This window comes from Pestalotiopsis fici, assembly GCF_000516985.1.
Source record: "Pestalotiopsis fici W106-1 unplaced genomic scaffold PFICI_Scf_7, whole genome shotgun sequence".
In the NCBI taxonomy this organism is placed as follows: Eukaryota; Fungi; Ascomycota; class Sordariomycetes; order Amphisphaeriales; family Sporocadaceae; genus Pestalotiopsis; species Pestalotiopsis fici.
The window spans coordinates 268,745-286,029 of NW_006917097.1; the positions used below are offsets into that span (position 1 = coordinate 268,745).

The 17,285-nt window shown below is 51.2% G+C and overlaps 4 protein-coding genes across 4 annotated transcripts; 1 reads left to right on the plus strand and 3 right to left on the minus strand.

Moving 5' to 3' along the window:
• Window positions 1-1,586: 1,586 nt before the first annotated feature.
• On the plus strand, window positions 1,587-9,000 carry PFICI_09718 (uncharacterized protein; the record flags this gene model as incomplete). The annotated part of the gene is made up of 11 exons (XM_007838299.1): window positions 1,587-1,778; window positions 1,835-1,891; window positions 1,959-2,046; window positions 2,109-2,167; window positions 2,237-2,431; window positions 2,525-2,765; window positions 2,830-3,179; window positions 3,286-3,454; window positions 3,530-4,542; window positions 4,627-7,474; window positions 7,538-9,000. 11 exons carry the CDS (start codon window positions 1,587-1,589, stop codon window positions 8,998-9,000), a joined length of 6,675 nt encoding a protein of 2,224 aa, XP_007836490.1.
• A 355-nt stretch (window positions 9,001-9,355) lies between these two features.
• Window positions 9,356-11,081, minus strand: PFICI_09719 (uncharacterized protein; the record flags this gene model as incomplete). The annotated part of the gene is made up of 2 exons (XM_007838300.1): window positions 9,356-10,533; window positions 10,751-11,081. The coding sequence occupies 2 exons, from the start codon at window positions 11,079-11,081 to the stop codon at window positions 9,356-9,358; spliced, it is 1,509 nt and encodes a 502-aa protein (XP_007836491.1).
• Window positions 11,082-12,859: 1,778 nt separating this feature from the next.
• On the minus strand, window positions 12,860-15,324 carry PFICI_09720 (uncharacterized protein; the record flags this gene model as incomplete). The annotated part of the gene is made up of 2 exons (XM_007838301.1): window positions 12,860-13,843; window positions 13,915-15,324. 2 exons carry the CDS (start codon window positions 15,322-15,324, stop codon window positions 12,860-12,862), a joined length of 2,394 nt encoding a protein of 797 aa, XP_007836492.1.
• A 1,096-nt stretch (window positions 15,325-16,420) lies between these two features.
• PFICI_09721 (Molybdopterin synthase catalytic subunit) lies at window positions 16,421-16,982 on the minus strand (the record flags this gene model as incomplete). Its single annotated transcript, XM_007838302.1, has 2 exons — window positions 16,421-16,809; window positions 16,853-16,982. The coding sequence occupies 2 exons, from the start codon at window positions 16,980-16,982 to the stop codon at window positions 16,421-16,423; spliced, it is 519 nt and encodes a 172-aa protein (XP_007836493.1).
• Between the last annotated feature and the right edge of the window lie 303 nt (window positions 16,983-17,285).

Sequence of the window (17,285 nt, forward strand, 5' to 3'; positions counted from 1 at the left end):
TGGTGGGTTTTATCCGGCCAAGTCGTACCAGCCAATGGGCCCATATACTAGTTGTGGCTCGTTGACTAATCTGCTCACCCAGATATGCATGATTGTGGCCCAATAGCTTTTATTCTGAGTCCTGTGACTGAAAAACAGCATGGAATTCCTGCCAGAGCGGTACCATACCAGGAGCCAGCAGTGACTACAACTTCTCTTCCCAACGACTGTTAAGTTTCCTCTGTAAGGCCGTTGAAGTAGGCTTGGGCCACTCGGTCAAATGTCTGATACCAAGTTTCGGCTCGGCCTGATTCACTCTCTAGCTTGGTCCGAATTGAATACGACTTGCCAGTCTTACCTTTCGTACCTATGACCTGCATGCCTCTGGTCAATAGGTGGGTGAGGTCATCGTGGAAGCCGCCATCCCTATGCCAGAATAGACTACCCAGTAACTATTTATGGCGGCTGTCACTCGCTGTACAAAGACTACTGGCCACTTGCCTCAATATTGGCACACGATGGAGTCTTTGTCGGCTTGATCCTACACACCACTAACCCTCCTCCTCTTTCTGTCTCTGTCTCTCTCTCACTCTCCCAGCTAAAAGTTGTATCTAGCTCGAAATGCCAGGTACATGTGTGGCATAGAGTTCATCGTATTCTCTTTCTACGGTGTTTCTCTTTCACCTCTAGCACCTGCAGTTGTAGACAAAGTCATGCGGCTTCTTGTCTAGCCTATAGTCCACAGATCTTTCTTTACATACCTAATGGAATAAAAGATGCTGACTCGCCCTCCAATTTTGCTTTGATAATTGTATCCAAATGAGTTCGACATGTCGTGAATTTGCGCACAATTGGAAACCCATCTCCTAATCACAAAGACTAGTGAGAGTATACCACGTATCCCGATCAATTTTTCCTGCTCACTGAACACAGGTGTAGGCTGCCAAGTATATGCAGCCTCGATTTCAGTCACGATATCTAAGAGATCATTTCATGCTAGGCGCCCGAGCTCATTAAGTTGGACTTGTACAGGAACAGCTAGGGCTTTGTAATTCCTCCGAAGCTCGAGCCAGTTGAATCACGATAATTTTGATGCTGATCTGGAGGAAAGCTTGTTAGGTGATCTCGAACCAGATCGAAATTATAGAGCTGTGACTGACTTCACGTGGAATCTTGTCGAGTCTGTCAAACGAGGAAGTAGAGGTGCGATGGAAGGCACAAGCTTGATCTAGCCTTCCTGGATCTTACCTGCCTTGAGCCAGCAAGCTATTTGTGCAGGTCTTGAGGTCCGCCAATGGTCTTTGTAGAGCGACGATCAAAAACACCAAGTCCTCATCGCGAGATCCTCGTCCGCTTTTTTGAGAGAGCCCCGGACCCTCGCGCAGTAGCTTAGTTTGAGGGCCCACGAAAAGCCTCTGCGAAGACACCTAAGAACCTGAGCAAAATTCCGTTTGCCAGAATTTTCCTTTATTCAGCAATGTTGTCTTTCACTCTTTAGGCATTCTTTGAGTTTTTCTCCCCCCAACAAGCGCCCCTCTTTCTTGCAACCACAGCACCTTCGCTTGCAGCCACTCCTTCAAACACGTTCGCTACTATCCAGCATTGACATGGAGCCTGAGGATGATGGGATCGAGCCGATCGCCATCGTTGGCATCGGCTGTCGCTTCCCCGGCACCGCGACTTCGCCGGCAGCCTTGTGGGAAACGCTCGCCAACTATGAGAGCGCCTGGTCAGAATTTCCCAAGGATCGCATGAACATGGATGCGCACTACCATCCGGATCCCAAAAGACAAGGAAGCGTAAGAATTATTCTGCCTCCCTTCTTCTGCGGTACAACTTGACTGACGCTCGAAAGACAAATGTTCGCGGCGCTCATTTCCTCCAGCAAAACATCGCTGCGTTCGATGCTCCAGTACGTAGATGACACGGCATGAAATCCAACTTTCCAACCGATTCTTAGCTAATTCGAACCCTCCAAGTACTTTGGAATATCTCCAGACGAGGCAAAAGCTATGGATCCCCAACAGAGAATACTACTAGAAGTCGCAATAGAAGCCTTGGATAATGGTGCGTCGAGTCTATGTTTGACCTGTCCTAGCACGGCAGCTTACTGATGGGGCATTACACAGCTGGAATCAATCGAAATGATATTAGAGGGACTGAAACTGGAGTGTTTGTTGGATCTTTTGTTAAAGGCAAGAAACCGACGCCGTCGAGGTGATTTCCAACGAGGTGATTAACAGAAGCAGATTATGAGCAGATTGTACTCCGAGATCGTGATGATCAACCGCAATACAGCGCCACGGGCACCGCCAACTCCATCTTGGCTAATAGAATCTCTTATTTCCTGGATATCCATGGACCGAGCCAGACGGTCGACACAGGCTGCAGTGCGAGCCTCGCAGCCATTCACGACGGGTGTAAAAGCTTACTCAGCAGAGAGACAGACGCGGTCAGTCACCAAGGAGTGTTCAAGTGAAACGGAAACTTGAGACAAGTCGTCTAGGGGGAGTGTGGATGATTCCACTCTGCTAACTTTATATAGGTCATTGCTGGTGGTTCAGGACTCATTCTGACGCCGAATACCATATTTTCGATGCAGGCACTTGGCTTGCTGAGTCCTGATGGGAAATGCTTTGCGTTTGATGAACGTGCCAATGGCTATGGTCGTGGCGAGGGAGTCGGCGTCGTGGTTCTGAAGCGTCTCGAGGATGCCATTCGGGACAACAGCTGCATCCGTGCTGTCATCCGTGGTAGCCGTGCCAACCACGATGGCAAGACTGCTGGTACGTGGGCACTGAAATCTGTTTGAGGGATAGCAGTACTGATGTCTTTGTTCTTTTCTGACAGGGCTCACTCAACCTAATCCCAAAGCTCAACTTCAGAACATCCAAAAGCTCTACAAACGTGCAAAGTTGGATCCCAAAGAAACCGGGTTTGTTGAATGCCACGGAACTGGTACACAAGCTGGAGACGTTCGAGAAATTCAAGGAGTACACGACAGCCTCTGTCAGGGCCGTGCAGCAAACGAGCCTCTGGTTGTCGGGTCAGTCAAGGCCAACGTGGGTCACCTGGAGGGCGCTGCAGGTATCGCTGGTCTAATCAAAGCTATCCTCGTTGTTGAAAAGGGCATCATTCCCAAGCAGATCAACTACGACAGACCAAACCCCGCCATCGATTTTGCAAACAAGAACATCAAGGTGAGTCAATCATCACCCACCCCCTTCGTCTGACACTTTCCCCCCTCTCCCCTCCTTTACTTGTTCGTCACTTCTCTCTTCTTCTTCGTTGCCTAATCAACGCCAGGTTCCTACCTCCAACATTCCATTTCCGCGCCATCGTCGCGGACTCAGACGAGCTGGTGTCAACTCGTTTGGGTTCGGCGGTAGCAATTACCACATTGTCATTGACGACGCGGCGCACTATCTATCAGAACGCGGCCTGCGTGCCAAGAACAACACAACCTTGACGAATGGTCCTCAAGATCCGACAATGAGTCTTCAACATCTGCGCAAGCTCAAGGCCGAGGGCCTTGCGGCTGTCCGGCAAGAGCTTGCTTCTACGGCTACAGCTGGCTACTTCCCAAGCCAAGACAAACCTTCGCATCTCTTTATTTTCTCAGCCCATCAAGAAGACTCACTCCGATCCAATCTTGCTCGACTGTTGGAGTATGTCCAGAAACCCGAATGCCCCACCGACACCCAGTATCTCCAGAATCTCGCCTACACTTTCGGTCTCTGCAGAACGCCGATGGACTGGAGGATATCCTTTACGGCCGCATCGATGGATGAATTCAAGGTACAACTGGCTACTGCCATCAAGGCCAAACTGATACCGCCTCCCGTCGGTCGCAAAGCCTCCAAGGTCGCATTCGTTTTTGGTGGTCAAGGATCGCAGTCGCACTGCATGGCTCGGGAGCTCATGGGCTACGACATGTACGCCCAATCCATTGCTGCTGCGTCCAAGTTCATGAGGGAGAAGCTGGGCAGCAAATTCAATCTCGTCGAGGAGTTGTTGCTAAACGAGGAGAATTCTCGAATCGATACGCCTGCAATCGCCCAGCCAGCTACGACAGCACTTCAGGTTGCACTTGTGGATCTCTTGATCAAGTATTGCGGCGTCGTCCCCGAGTCTGTCGTCGGCCACTCTTCTGGAGAGATTGCGGCAGCTTATGCGTGCGGTTACATTACGCGCGAGACGGCTTGGGAGTTGGCTTATCACAGAGGTGTTTGCGCCGCATCCCTTATTCAACTTGCCGATGAAAAGAGAGCCAGACCAGGTCGCATGATGGTTGTCGGCTTGTCAGAAGCAGATGCTGGTAGATATGTTGGCCGACTTGGACGTCGCCGAGTCACGATCGCTTGTATCAACAGTCCCAAGTCTGTCACACTATCCGGTGACGCCGACGCCATCTTGGAGGCCAAGGAAATGCTCGATGAGGCTGGGGCAATGACTCGTCTTCTCGACGTTCATGTCGCATACCATTCGCACCATGTATGGGGATGCGCTGAAGAGTACACCCAGTCCATTGCCCACCTGCGCCCGGGAAATTTTCACCGCACCGTTCTGCCTCACCCCGGCTCCATGTCCCCGGACTACCTCGACAACGTAGATGAGGTCAAGGCATCCGGGAGTTCGAACCGAGAGTCGACTACCATGTTCTCATCGGCCCTGAATCGTCCGGTTCAATGGAATGAGCTAACCCCGGAGTATTGGGTAAACAATCTGAAGTCGCCAGTCCAGTTCTTTGGCGCCGCACAAGCCATGCTATCTGGCGACGACCACCCGAGACCAGATGTTGTGCTCGAGATTAGTCCTCAGCCCAGGCTTTGGAGTCATGTCACGGAGATTTTCAAAGCCGAAGAGACGTTTCGCCGCCAACCGCTGGCTCGCTACTCCATGACTGATCGCAATCAAGATCCAGCAATCACTGCCATCAAGACTCTCGGTCAACTCTGGACTCACCACTGCCCCGTCAATATGCACTGGGTAATCACACCCAACGTTGGATCGGAACTGCCATCTCTTGTTGTCGACCTTCCTAATTACAGCTGGAATCATAGTATTACGTACTGGCATGAGTCGGCTTCGTCAAAGGAAAACCGACTCGCAAGTTCTGGAAGACGCGACCTGATAGGTCGTCGCATCACAGAAGACAAGACGTTTATGCCAGCATGGCGCGGTTTCCTGCGCTTGAATGAAAGCCCATGGATACGACAACACCGGGTACAGAACACAACAATCTACCCGGCTTCAGGAATGATTGTCATGGTCCTTGAAGCGGTCAAACAGATCTACGAGGATGATCCCCTTGAAGGCATCGAGATATCCGACTTCAAATTCGTGAAGCCAATGCTGATCCCCGAGAGCGCCGGCGAGTTGGAATACATTCTACAAATGACCATTCATCATGGATACAAGGGCAGTCTGATTGACGGCGAGCAAACAAAGTACAATTTCAGTATTCTCTCGTTACTTCAAGACAGAGACATGCAGCTACACAGTCATGGCACCGTATCTTTGTACCACTGGCGCGGAGGTCCAGGTCCCAACTTGTTACCGGATCGCAAGGACAAGAAGCAATTGATGCCGACATTGCAAGAATATCACAAGACGCGCAAGAATTGCAACGAGTGGGTGGTTCCACAACACCTTTACGAGTCACTACATGTCATTGGCATGGAATATGGCCCCTTGTTCCAGAATATCGCCAGTTTGGACAGAAATGACAAGGAGTGCGTCTTTGAGATTCGAATCCCGGATACAAGGTCCAGTATGCCAGCAAAGTTCGAGTTACCGCATACGCTGCATCCGGCCACGCTTGACAGCATTTTCCAGACTGCCTTTAGTCTGAGATCCGAGGCAATGGTCCCGTCTTACATTGGAAGCATCTACATTTCCCTGAGTAGTAACCTTCCTTGCGCAGCAGGACAAGAGCTTATTGGATTTGCCAAGGCCATGAGCCAAGATGCTCAGAAAGCCAGTGTGTCAATCGTCGCATCAGATGATCGTTGGAAGGCTTGCCCATCAGAGTCTTTCGGCGGTGCTTTGATTGTTGTGCAAGACATGGAGCTTGTCGCTCTAGGACCAGATTCCAAGTCGAACTCGGCAGCTGCCGGTTTCATCCCCAATCACCAGAACCTCTGTTCCGAAATCAAATGGGAGCCGCTACATGATCATGCCGCCAGCAAGTGCGAAATTCCGATCAAGCACGAGGAGAATGAAAGCATTTTTGTGCTCGTTCCTGAGGTTATGGACGCCAATCTGGCCAGACTCGCTGTGGAGCTTTGTCAAACTCTTGACTGCAAGTCAATCACTCTGAGTCAAATTGACAAGAATAAGTACTGCCCCGAGTTTTCCATCTCTCTGTTGGAAGCACCCAGGAGCCAGCATTTCATCTGGGACTGGTCCAAGGACGAGTTTACTGCTTTCCACACACTGATCACGTTGACACGAGGAGTGCTATGGCTTACACAGGGAACTACGAGCAACCCTACAAACCCAAAGTCGAGCTTATTCCAAGCATTGGCCCGATCGATTCGATCAGAAGATCCGACAAAGAATTTGGTCACCCTGGATCTAGACATTGGGACCAACCTCAATGCCGAACAGACTGTGTCGTTGATTACAGGTCTGGCGAAGACTTCCTTCTATGAACCCAATAGATCTGAATCTGCCGAGACTGACTACGCCGAAAAGAATGGCGAGCTGACGGTACCTCGACTGGTCCCTCTGGCATCACTGAACTCCATGATGACGGAAAGCACTGCTGAGCATCTAGAGCCGACACTAGAGTCATTAATGCCACATGAAAATCGCCCTTTGAAGCTTCAAGTCCGCGGAAATGGCAACCTGAAGACTCTGTACTGGATTGACGACGAAAGTGCAACGCAGCAATTGGACGACAACAGTGTCGCCATCAAAGTTGTGTCGGCAGGTTTGACCTTGCTCGATGTCGATAGCATCGTGGCCAGATCTCGACTAGACAATCTCGGAACAGACGTCTTTGGTATCATCAAGGCTGTTGGAGCACAAGTGCAGAACCTGGCGGTGGGGCAAACAGTCGTTGGCATTGCACGAGGATCGCTACGAAGCCAGGTCAGATGTCATCAATCTCTCGTCGTACGCGTTGGAATTGACCCTCTTCTCGTTGTTCTCCCAACTTCTTTGGCAGTTGCCGATTACACCCTTCGTTCCTTGGCTCAACTCAATGACAGAATGTCCATCCTGATCCATGCTGGTACCAGCTCCTTTGGACTGGAAGCGTTCAAACTGGCATCACAAATTGGAGCCAGGATCTTTGTGATTGTCGCTGGTCGTACGCAACGCGCATTCCTCATGACTCAAATCGGCCCCCACAACGCCATGATTCTTGAGGAAAAACGCGATGACTTAATGGCATGCATCACGAGTCTGACTGCTGGCGTCGGAGTCAACGTCATTTTCGATCCCACAGCCAGTCATGCTGATTTAAACATGCAATGCGTCGCCAATTGTAGGTCTCATCTTCCTCATTCGATTTCTTGTGCCTTGATGGACATGCTAATAATACTCGTAGGTGGCCACATAATCTGTATTGCAAGAAACGCAATGACTACAGGCTCATTGCCTCTGTTGGATAACAAGACCTTCAACACGAGTTTTGTCAACATTGCCAGCTTGATCGAGAATGCGCCTCAGCAACTAGGAGAGAGTTTCAGGAAGCAGCTCACTGATGGTCACCACTTGCATGAGTGCCACCTACACCATTCTACTGATCTATCGCGCGCCTTCAAGGATATGATGAGCGACGAGCACACTGGACACGACTTCTGCATGCACACCAGAACAACAGGCAAGATTCTTCCGGTCGTGGCTAGGGCTGATCAGCATCTGAAGTATCATCTCCAATCGGACGTCACTTATGTGATTGCTGGAGTCGGCGGTCTCGGGCGAGTCATTGCGGAGATGCTGGCATTGAACGGAGCCAAGTACATTGCTCTGCTTTCCCGATCTGGAGTGGCCAGCAAGTACTTGAGTGATTCCGTCTCATACCTCAAGGATCGAGGCGTCACCGTCCAAGTGTTCAAGGCAGACATTTGTGACGAAGAGAGCTTGAAACACGCAGTAGACAGTATCAAGACTACCATGCCACCTGTCCGAGGACTGTTTCAATGTGCAGCCGTTCTTCGCGACGCTCCCTTTGAAAAGATGACGTACGAGAATTGGCAAGCAGCAATCAGACCCAAGACAATTGGCTCGTGGAACTTGTACAAACTTTTCCCTCAAACCATGGACTTTATGATATTTCTGTCTAGCATTTCTGGCATTATTGGTAATCGTTGCCAGTCCAACTACGCCGCAGGTAACGCATTCCAAGACGCACTCGCCAAGCACATCACCGCCCATGGCCACATGCGCTCCGTCTCCCTCGACCTGGGCCCGATTCTCGGTGCGGGCATGGTGGCAGAGGATCAGCACATGCTCGACATGCTCAAGGCCAGCGGTTTCTTGGGCATCCGTCTCCATTACTTCTTGCGCATAATGGAGCGGGCCATCATTGGCTTTGCGGCAGTCAACGATCCTCTGCCATCCCAGATCGTTGTCGGCGCTGGAACGGGTGGTCACATCCGCCAGAACAGGCCTACTGACCCCTACTGGTCACGTACGGCGCTGTTTTCCCACCTCAACAAGTTGGGCGTACCTGCTGCCGAGGAAGCGGCCGCGTCGGCCACGCAAGAGCCGACGACGGCGACGCGGCTGCTGCTCGCCAAGGCCAAGAGCAGCGCGGATGCCCGCCAGGTCATCCAGGACGGCCTCTGCGCCAAAATCGCCGCCATCATGGCGATTGGCGCAGAGGAGGTGGACACGGGCAAGAGTCCCGCCGACTACGGCGTGGACTCTTTTATGCGGCCCGTGATCCGTACCTGGCTGCTGCAGGAGTGTGGCGCCAGCATCTCCGTCCTGGAGATTGAGGGCGAGAAGAGCGTCGCCGGCCTTGCCGCTCTGGCGGCCGAGAGGAGTTCTCTCCTCGTTTTTTGAGTGAGGGAGAAATTCTCACTCAAGAAATGAGAGAGAAAAGTTTTGCTTTAGAGAATTGTTGTTTACTATAGAGTATGGAGTATACGTAGATCAATAGATCTTTGATCACAAAAGGTCTTTTGATTGCTCTTTTTTTCTTTCTGGTGAAATTGTATTCCTCATTATTTGATCGATAACGTGACAGTACACAGTGCATGAGATGAAAGACTGGAAATTTGTCAGATGAAAAATGGGTATATTGAACATTATTACTTGCTTGCTCGCTATCCGTGTTTGTATGATGCCATTCATTAAGTGAATACCAAGGTTCTACCACATCACAGGCTATGCACTCTTCCCATTAAAGCAGTTTTCATTACAAGGCAAAAATCATGCCTCCTGCCAGCACACCGAGTCCCGTCACTGCGGCGATGACCGCCGCCATCCAGTCGGGGGCAGGCACAGCGCGAGCACCGGCACTGCCGCTGGTGCTCGCAGACGCGGTGCCCGTGACGGTCACGGTGGGCAGTCCGCCTCCCCCGACGCCCGGGAGTCCGGTGGCGGTCTGGGTGACCTGGACCTGGCTGGCGACGCCGGTAACGTCAGGCAGCGAGGTGGAGCTGTTTGTGATTTCGATCACGTTGCTGGTGGTGCTGTTGAGGTTGGCCTGGGCAATGGCGATGCGGTAATTGTCCAAGTCGTAGAGGACGTAGGCGCTGCGCAAAAAGGTGTCGCCGAGCAGGTAGTATTCGTCGTTGGGCAGAATGCCAAAGAGGCAGGCGTCGTCGCTGTCGAAGCCAAGTCCGCGGGGGGTGTCGTAGCCGGCTTCCTCGAGGGTGTCGACCGTGTCAAAGACGACCTCGTCGGCAGGGACGACAATGGTAGGACCGTCGGAGCCGCCAAACTGGAACCCGAATTCAAGGTCCGAAGTCATGTACTTGCAGTCAATGTACGAGATGCCGTAGTTGCTGGCGTACTTGGCGCCGACGGCTGAGTAGATGTCGGAGACGACTGTCGATGGAACATATGTCAGGGTTGTGCCAGAGTCCAGGATGACGGGGACTGGGTCGCTCAGGGCGATACTGTCATTCTGAGCCCCATTGATGCTCATGGACAAGGCATTGAGAGGGACTGTAAAAGAATAGATCTCGTCGTAGCCCTGCTCCGTGACAAGGTCAATGGAAGTCAACTCGCCAATGAACTTTTCCGTGTCGATGCCTCCAAAGAGAATGGATCCAGTGCTTGATCCGTAGTCGTTCAGGTAGAGACTGTACGCCCTTGAACCAATGAGGTCTTGGCTGATGAAAACATCCATAATGTTGGGATAGCGATCCTCTTCGTATACAGCCTCGTTGGCCGCAAAGCCAACGCCCATGATGCCGACTGGGATGGTGGACTCTGTCGCCAGACCCATTTGAAGTTGATTAATGCTGGCTCCGCCGACGTAAAAGTCGTCCTTGATGTAGTCGCCCTGGGCGCCCGTGCCGTCGACATAGCTGATGTCGAAACCATTCCTGTCAACTAGTTTATAGGTCGAGCTATCATCGGGCTCATCTGTGGGTTGAAAAAGAGGTTAGTATCTATACAATGACTAAATGTTTCGTCTTGAGCCATCATCCCATTTGCTTTTCCTGAGTCGCCCCACATGTTTGCCATAGTTTGAGACTTTTGACTTGCTCCGCCAAAAGCTTAAAACAAGAGTATAGCATGAGGGCCAGCAATATAGAGGCGTTTCCGCATAACCTGAACAAAGAGAGAGAAAAAGACGTACATGTTGGGAGGCAGTACCCGTAAATTCGCTGATCGTAGGTGTCTTCGCACAGATCCGCATCTGTCGACAAGAGCCAGATATCGCTGCTGCCCGTGTCAAGGACGAGGGAAAGGTTCTGCGGCGGCGTGCCGACGGCGACAGCGGCATAGTAGCCGGCGCCCGTAATGTTGTTGTTCAGGCTTTGCGTGTACGTGTTACGCTTGTTGAGAGTAGGCGGCACTGGCAATCTGTGTTCCGAACGCTTGATGCCGACCGGTACCACTCTCTGCGCCGTCGTTAAGCCCGCGGCGCAAACCGCGGCCGTGGCGGCCAGAGCTGATGATGTCCTCATGCTGTGTCCGGGTGTTTTAAAAAGCCCGTTGTTGAAGAGATTCCCACCCCGCGATTACGTCGACGAGCGATACTGTCTTTTGGGGTAACGACAGGGAAGCAAACAGCAAAAGAGCTACAGTACGGGATCCGGAAAGAAACGCCAATTGAAATGGTTGAGAGTATAAAGAAGATACTGTCACCACCTGGCTATTTATCTGGGCGCCGAGTTCGTATTTGCAAGAGTCCGGACTGACTCATACCTTTGTCGAAGAGAGAAATAAAATCAAGCGAAGAGCAGGAAATGAACTAGATCATGACATGTTCTAATTTGTTAAGAGGCACAGCAGCAGCAGCAGCTCAATATTATGTTGTTAGGCAGCGCGCGCGTTGAGCAGCTGATGTAACAACGATCTTAATAAAGAAGCATGCCAAGATCTGGGCAAAGTTGGAGCGGCTTCATTATCCGTCGGTCTTGGCTTTCAGGATTTACTGGATCTCTCCAGGCTCTAGGCAGCTGCTACTCCCAGCAAATTGCCTGCCAACAGGGTACTGAAGGCTCTGTTCATCAGATCATTCGGCGCCGTTGGCCAGCATTGGACAAACTCGAGCTCCCATTTTGTCCAGAAGCGGGCGCTTGCGGGTCCCCCTGTCAGCGCCGTCCATTTAGGGCAATTAGTGGCCGCACTACCCATTAGTTCTGATAGTCTTTTGCGCTTAAGGTTGTTGCCACCGCCGATTGTCGACAGGGGGGAGTGATGCACCGCTGGGCACTCAGTGGCACTTTGGCACTAGACTGCCTGAACCAACCGGAGCTTCAGGGGTTCCAGAAGCTCTTTAGCAGCTTTTTGACAGGCCGCCGAAAAAATCCAGTTGGAGAGCACGCACTCTGGGCTTGCAGCTCTGTCGTCATAAATTTGCTCGATATGGTCACTTACAGGTGATGGCCTCACATTACTCACTCTGTGGTGGTTGTTACCAAGAAGCCAGGCAACAAGGCTTCTCAAATCACTATGTGCTGTGTCTGCTGGACACATGGTATGCATCTTGCGGTCTTTGCGAGAATCATGACTTTGATTCAGTGGTCCCGGTCAAGAAAGAGCCTAGAAGCGGATCCCAGCTTGGAATACAAGGTATTTGAGGGTATTTTCCGAATCCCTCCATTACTACTGAAAACCCTTCTACCCGCTAATCTGCATGGGTACGTAGTTGTAAGGAAGTGTGCCTTCTCGATCCCACCAGCGATCATGTACATAGTAGCACGACACACCTGATAAAGCCCAACAGCCAGCTTGTCATTCAAAGAGCCTGCAAAGAGCCGGGTGAGGCTCTCACCAAGCACGACAGCCGTCACCTGGCTTTTTGTGCATCTAAATCGGCGATCAAGCACACAGATCTTTGCGAGCTGTGAATTCTGTTTCCTCCGTGCAGACGGCACAGCCTCGAGAGATGGTAACTTCGGTTCAGCCGCAGTATCCCCGTGTTACTCCATACAAGCTTCATCCTGCTGGCTCACTCAGCCACAATAGCTCTGAAGGATGCACACCAAGCTCAATTCCCATTCCTTGCAATTGGGCTTCATGATCGGTGTGCGCAAACGGAAGGTCCGGTTTGAGATGTTTGGCTCATTATTTTCTACCTCGAAAATGGCGGGCTTTGCGCCTGGTCACGCCCCAGCTGCTAACCTGGCTACCTTCACTATTTGCAAAGCTCTCGTTGTACAACCTTTATTGACCATTCTATAATTTGCATACCTGCTTTTAACCCTCCTGTTCATTCGCGTGGCACTGCTGAACTGCCTTACGGCCAAGTGGACGGCCCAATCTTCTGCCCCGGAGCTACAAACGTTTTAATCGCCATGCCCGTCTGATCCAAGGTCTCGTACACTGCCGTGTTGCCATACCATAACGGTGGTGTCGCCTCCGTCAAATAGAGAGTAAAGAAAATGACTATGGTGGCAACAATGAGCCCACAGTCCAGTGCTGCACTTGTAATATAGTTGTACTGCATCCACCAGCCCGTCCATCTGCGCTTGATGAAATAATTAAAGACGAGGCCGCACACGCCCCAGCAGAGGTATATGTAGTTTGTCGCGGGCGGAATCAGACCCGACCCGCCAAAGAAGAGCGGCATGTTGACGTAGCGGAAGATGCCCTTGGGGTTGCGCCGGGCAAAGAACCAGGTAATGATGGGCGCAATGACGCCGACCAGCCAGAACCACTGCAGGCTCGAATAGAGCGCGCCGCGGCTAAACATGCGTGCAGGGCCAATGGCTCCCCATATGATGGACGCCGTAAAGTAGACCTTGCCGCCGGGGCACGTGTAAGAGTTTGGCTGGTCGTCGCTGCAGACGTCGGATATGCTGCCCAGAGCCCAGTTCATGACGGCAATCTGCACAATAGCAGACCATATGGAGGCTATCAGCTGCGAAAAGAACATGACCCGCGGGGGCACCTTCATATAGTGTCCCAGCTTGAGGTCCTGTGCGAAATACAGCGCCTGTGACATTGCCAAATACCCATAGTTCTTGAACATCATCATGGCCACGGGGCGGCCGGGCAACATGTAGCCGACGACGTATTCGGTCAACACATTGAGGCCAAGCTGGATGTTTGTGATTGCCTGTATAATGCCGATAGGTATCGTCCAGATAATGGGAATGATCATACAGACAATGTAGGCCCACCAGGGAAATCCGGTTGGCCAAGCGCAACAGACTACAAAGGAGAGCGCGATCATGATGACAAACAGGGCCGCATACCACCAATCTTCCGCATCTCGATACTGTACAATATTAGCCTAGTCCATTCCAGAGGCTTGGGGATCCAATTATGAAAAGCAAAGTGCCGACAAACCTTCTTCATAAGGCGCATATGCACATCGTCCTCTTGATGACGTGCAAGTTTGAACTGTTCCTTGATCTCCCTGCCATGGTAGAGGGCAACATGCACGATGATCGCACCGACCGCTGCAAAGGCCAGTCCGTAGCAGATGGCGAACTGCGTGCTGAGATAGAGGGGAGAGTAGGCTTCGTACTTTTCCTCGTCAAACATCATGTCTTGGTTCAATATGCGTGTCACGTCGTAGACGGCTCCTGTATTGTCAAAGGCATTGGAGGACTGGACTGGAAAGTAGTCGGCATACCAAAAACCAGAGAAATGGATGCCCATGGACACGCACACGAAAAAGACGAGCACCCCGGCGATTGTATTGGCCAAGGCATGGAACGGCGGAATCAGAGGTGATCCGACATAGCCTGCCAAGACTGTCCAGTCGAGAGTAATCGGTAACAATCCGTAGCCTTCGAGGCCACCAAAGATCTTGTTGACCACGACATTGTTTGGCGCAGCCCAGCAGATAAATGTGAAGTACGATAAACCTTGAAAGATCCAACCCGGAAACCAGTACCACACAAAGGAGCAAGTCATGACGATGAGAAAGTATTTGTATCGTCCGATGCTCCAGCCATTTGTCCTCTCCGGGTCCGACGGCGAGTGGTCGTGAAGGGTGTAGAAGAGGGAGGCGTTGACGAGGTCTGCCGGCCATATCATTGCCGCAGGCCAGACAAGGAAGCGACGGGCGAGACCAGCTAGGCCATAACCAGTACAAAGGGTCGTGATGCCAAATAATAGTTGAAAGGCCCAGCCAAAGTTTTGCCCATAATAAATTTGCTGCGCAAGCAAGGCGTCGGTCGCATAAAGCGTTCCGCCTCCATAAGCCGCATTGGACATGCACACGATAATGACGTGCTCTTTGAAGTTGAACTTTCCCGGTCTCAGGTTGAATCTGCATCCGAAAACTTTGAACTCGTGGTCAGGGAATATCAAGTCCCACCCTAGGCCTATCGGATACGCGATCAACTGAATGACCCACGTGGTAATCACGACGTTTGGATTTCTTAAACTGAATAACATATTGATGGCCGAACCAAACGTGCACAGCAAGAGGCCAATTACCCAGGCGCGAATGGTGTTGGCGGGTACATCGACATCAAAGTTCCTGACCGTTGCGCGGACTTCGGGGTATGGGCTATTGTCTTCCATCAAAGCCGCCTCCACCTCAACACCCTTCTCGCAGTTGCCCTCTGCCAGAACGCCATCTATTTCGTTGAGATCCTCGAGCGGGAGATTCGGGTCGAGCTTGTGATGCTGCTCCCAGTATTTCAGGGTGTTGAGGGTCTCGATCCCGGTCGTTTCGGCATCATAGGCGACAATGTAGGGAGTGATCTCCCCTTGGTCGGCGCGCCTGCGTATATTGAAGACCATTTTGACGGACTTGCAGCGAGCGACAATAGTTGGATGGCAACAAAACGCATCAAGGCGTTACCAAGCCCCGGCAAAGGACGCAAAGTCAGAATAGAAGCATCGTTCGTGAGAAGAGGACGTCGCCATGGATGTCCGGAACGAAAGGCACAGGTCGCTGGAGCATGGTATCTGTAGGCCATTCATACGGTAGGGTAAATGGTGTGTGGCATGCCAGCCGCGTGCTCGGCTCTCCCCTGAAATAAGAGCCGACTATTGGTCTCTGCAAAGGACACACACATACAATAGCGAGGGAGTGTCCATGCATGGCCCTCACGACTTCCGTATTATCGGTTGCAATCCACGAGCTGCGCAGCCATTAAAGTGCGGGACCTGCCTAAATGGGATTCGCCATCCTGATGTTCTAGTTCTGTTGGTGGGGTGAGAATGATGCGACGACAGGGTTCAGCCACACCTACAAGCGATCCTCGAGCAGTGCTCCATGGCGAACTGCACGCATATCTTTCGTTTCTTATCGGTATTTGATCCCTAGATGGGAGTGTATTGTTGTATGCCTTTTCTCTGTAAGGGTATCATCATTTCAGCAGTGCTGGCTCAAGGTAACGGCCGACGTCGGAGAGCCGCTGTTGTGGCTTTTGATGTCTTTCTTCCTTTCTGATCCAAGTTGAATGAATTCGAGACTGATATCTCATTACTGTGTATAGTATAGGGGCAAGTAGCTGATGCAAAAGGATCAAGACTCCTGCACGATTCGTCAATGAAAAAAAACAACGCGCGGGGCCAAAATTGCATATTATCAACCCCAGTTATAACGCAGAAGTTTGACGTGCCTTCTCGGCCATCAATCAAATCTAGCATGACAAAAATAAGCTGGAGACGTCCGTTCAGCCGTACAACTCACGATGGCCACGAGTATAATTTCTGAAGTAGGCTGAAGTGCTGAGACTGATGATGCTATTGCCCAGAGAGCAATGGTAACTCCCGAGCTTGTCTTTGGTTCATCACAATCAGACGTCAATCTTACGAAATTCGGAGGTTTTATGACTGGCAGCACGGGAGAATTGCCGATATAGAAGTTGGGTTTCGAGGGATTCCTGTTCTAAGGCTTTTCGCTGTCCGGAATAGTCGGCTCAGAAGCAGGTATCTTTACACCCTGGGTACCGTCTCTGTTTGCCCTCCAGACGCCTTCCTCGCCCTCGAATTCTTCTCTCTTCCAGACTTCGACGCGAGCCTTGCACTCCTCGAGAGCTTCTTCGCCAGCTCTCCAGGCGGCTTGCCTGTGAGGAGAAGAGACGGCAATCAATATGCTTTCCTCGCCAATCGGAACAGTCCCAAGCCGGTGTACCATGGCAATGCCTTTGAGTCCGTGCTTTGTGCATATGTTTTGGCAGAGCGACAACATGGTCCGGAGTGCCAGAGCACTATACGCCGAGTATTGGAGTTCTTTTACCGGCTTCCCCCCAAAGTTGTCCCGAGTTGTGCCTGATCCTGGGTCAACAAGGTAAGAATCAGGTCATGGTGAAGTTCGTACCTGCAAAGATGACAATAGCCCCAGCTTGTGGGCTCCGTACTCGGTCCATGACATTCTGCACGTTTAGAAGGTCATGGGTGAGCCCGACGTAACACTCGCCTTCTTGTAGTTCAAGAGCTCCAGTTTCCATAGTGACAAGTCACAAGTCTAGGCCAAAAAAATTTGAAATGTCGCTGAGAAAGATACTTGATATATAAAGTGTATATGTGAAATAATTCTGATCAAGAGAAGACTTTCTCCTTGGATATATGACAGATGTTTTTGATCAAATCAAACAAAACCCCAATGATATAGAAAAGTTAAAGGCTGCGGCTTTGCTTTGCTTCCTGGTAATTGGAAGGAACCGGCATACGCTAAATGACTAAGCTAGGTAGACCCACTTCAGCTACCATTGATTGCCAGAGACAGCTTCAAGGACAAGACGGAGAAAGTT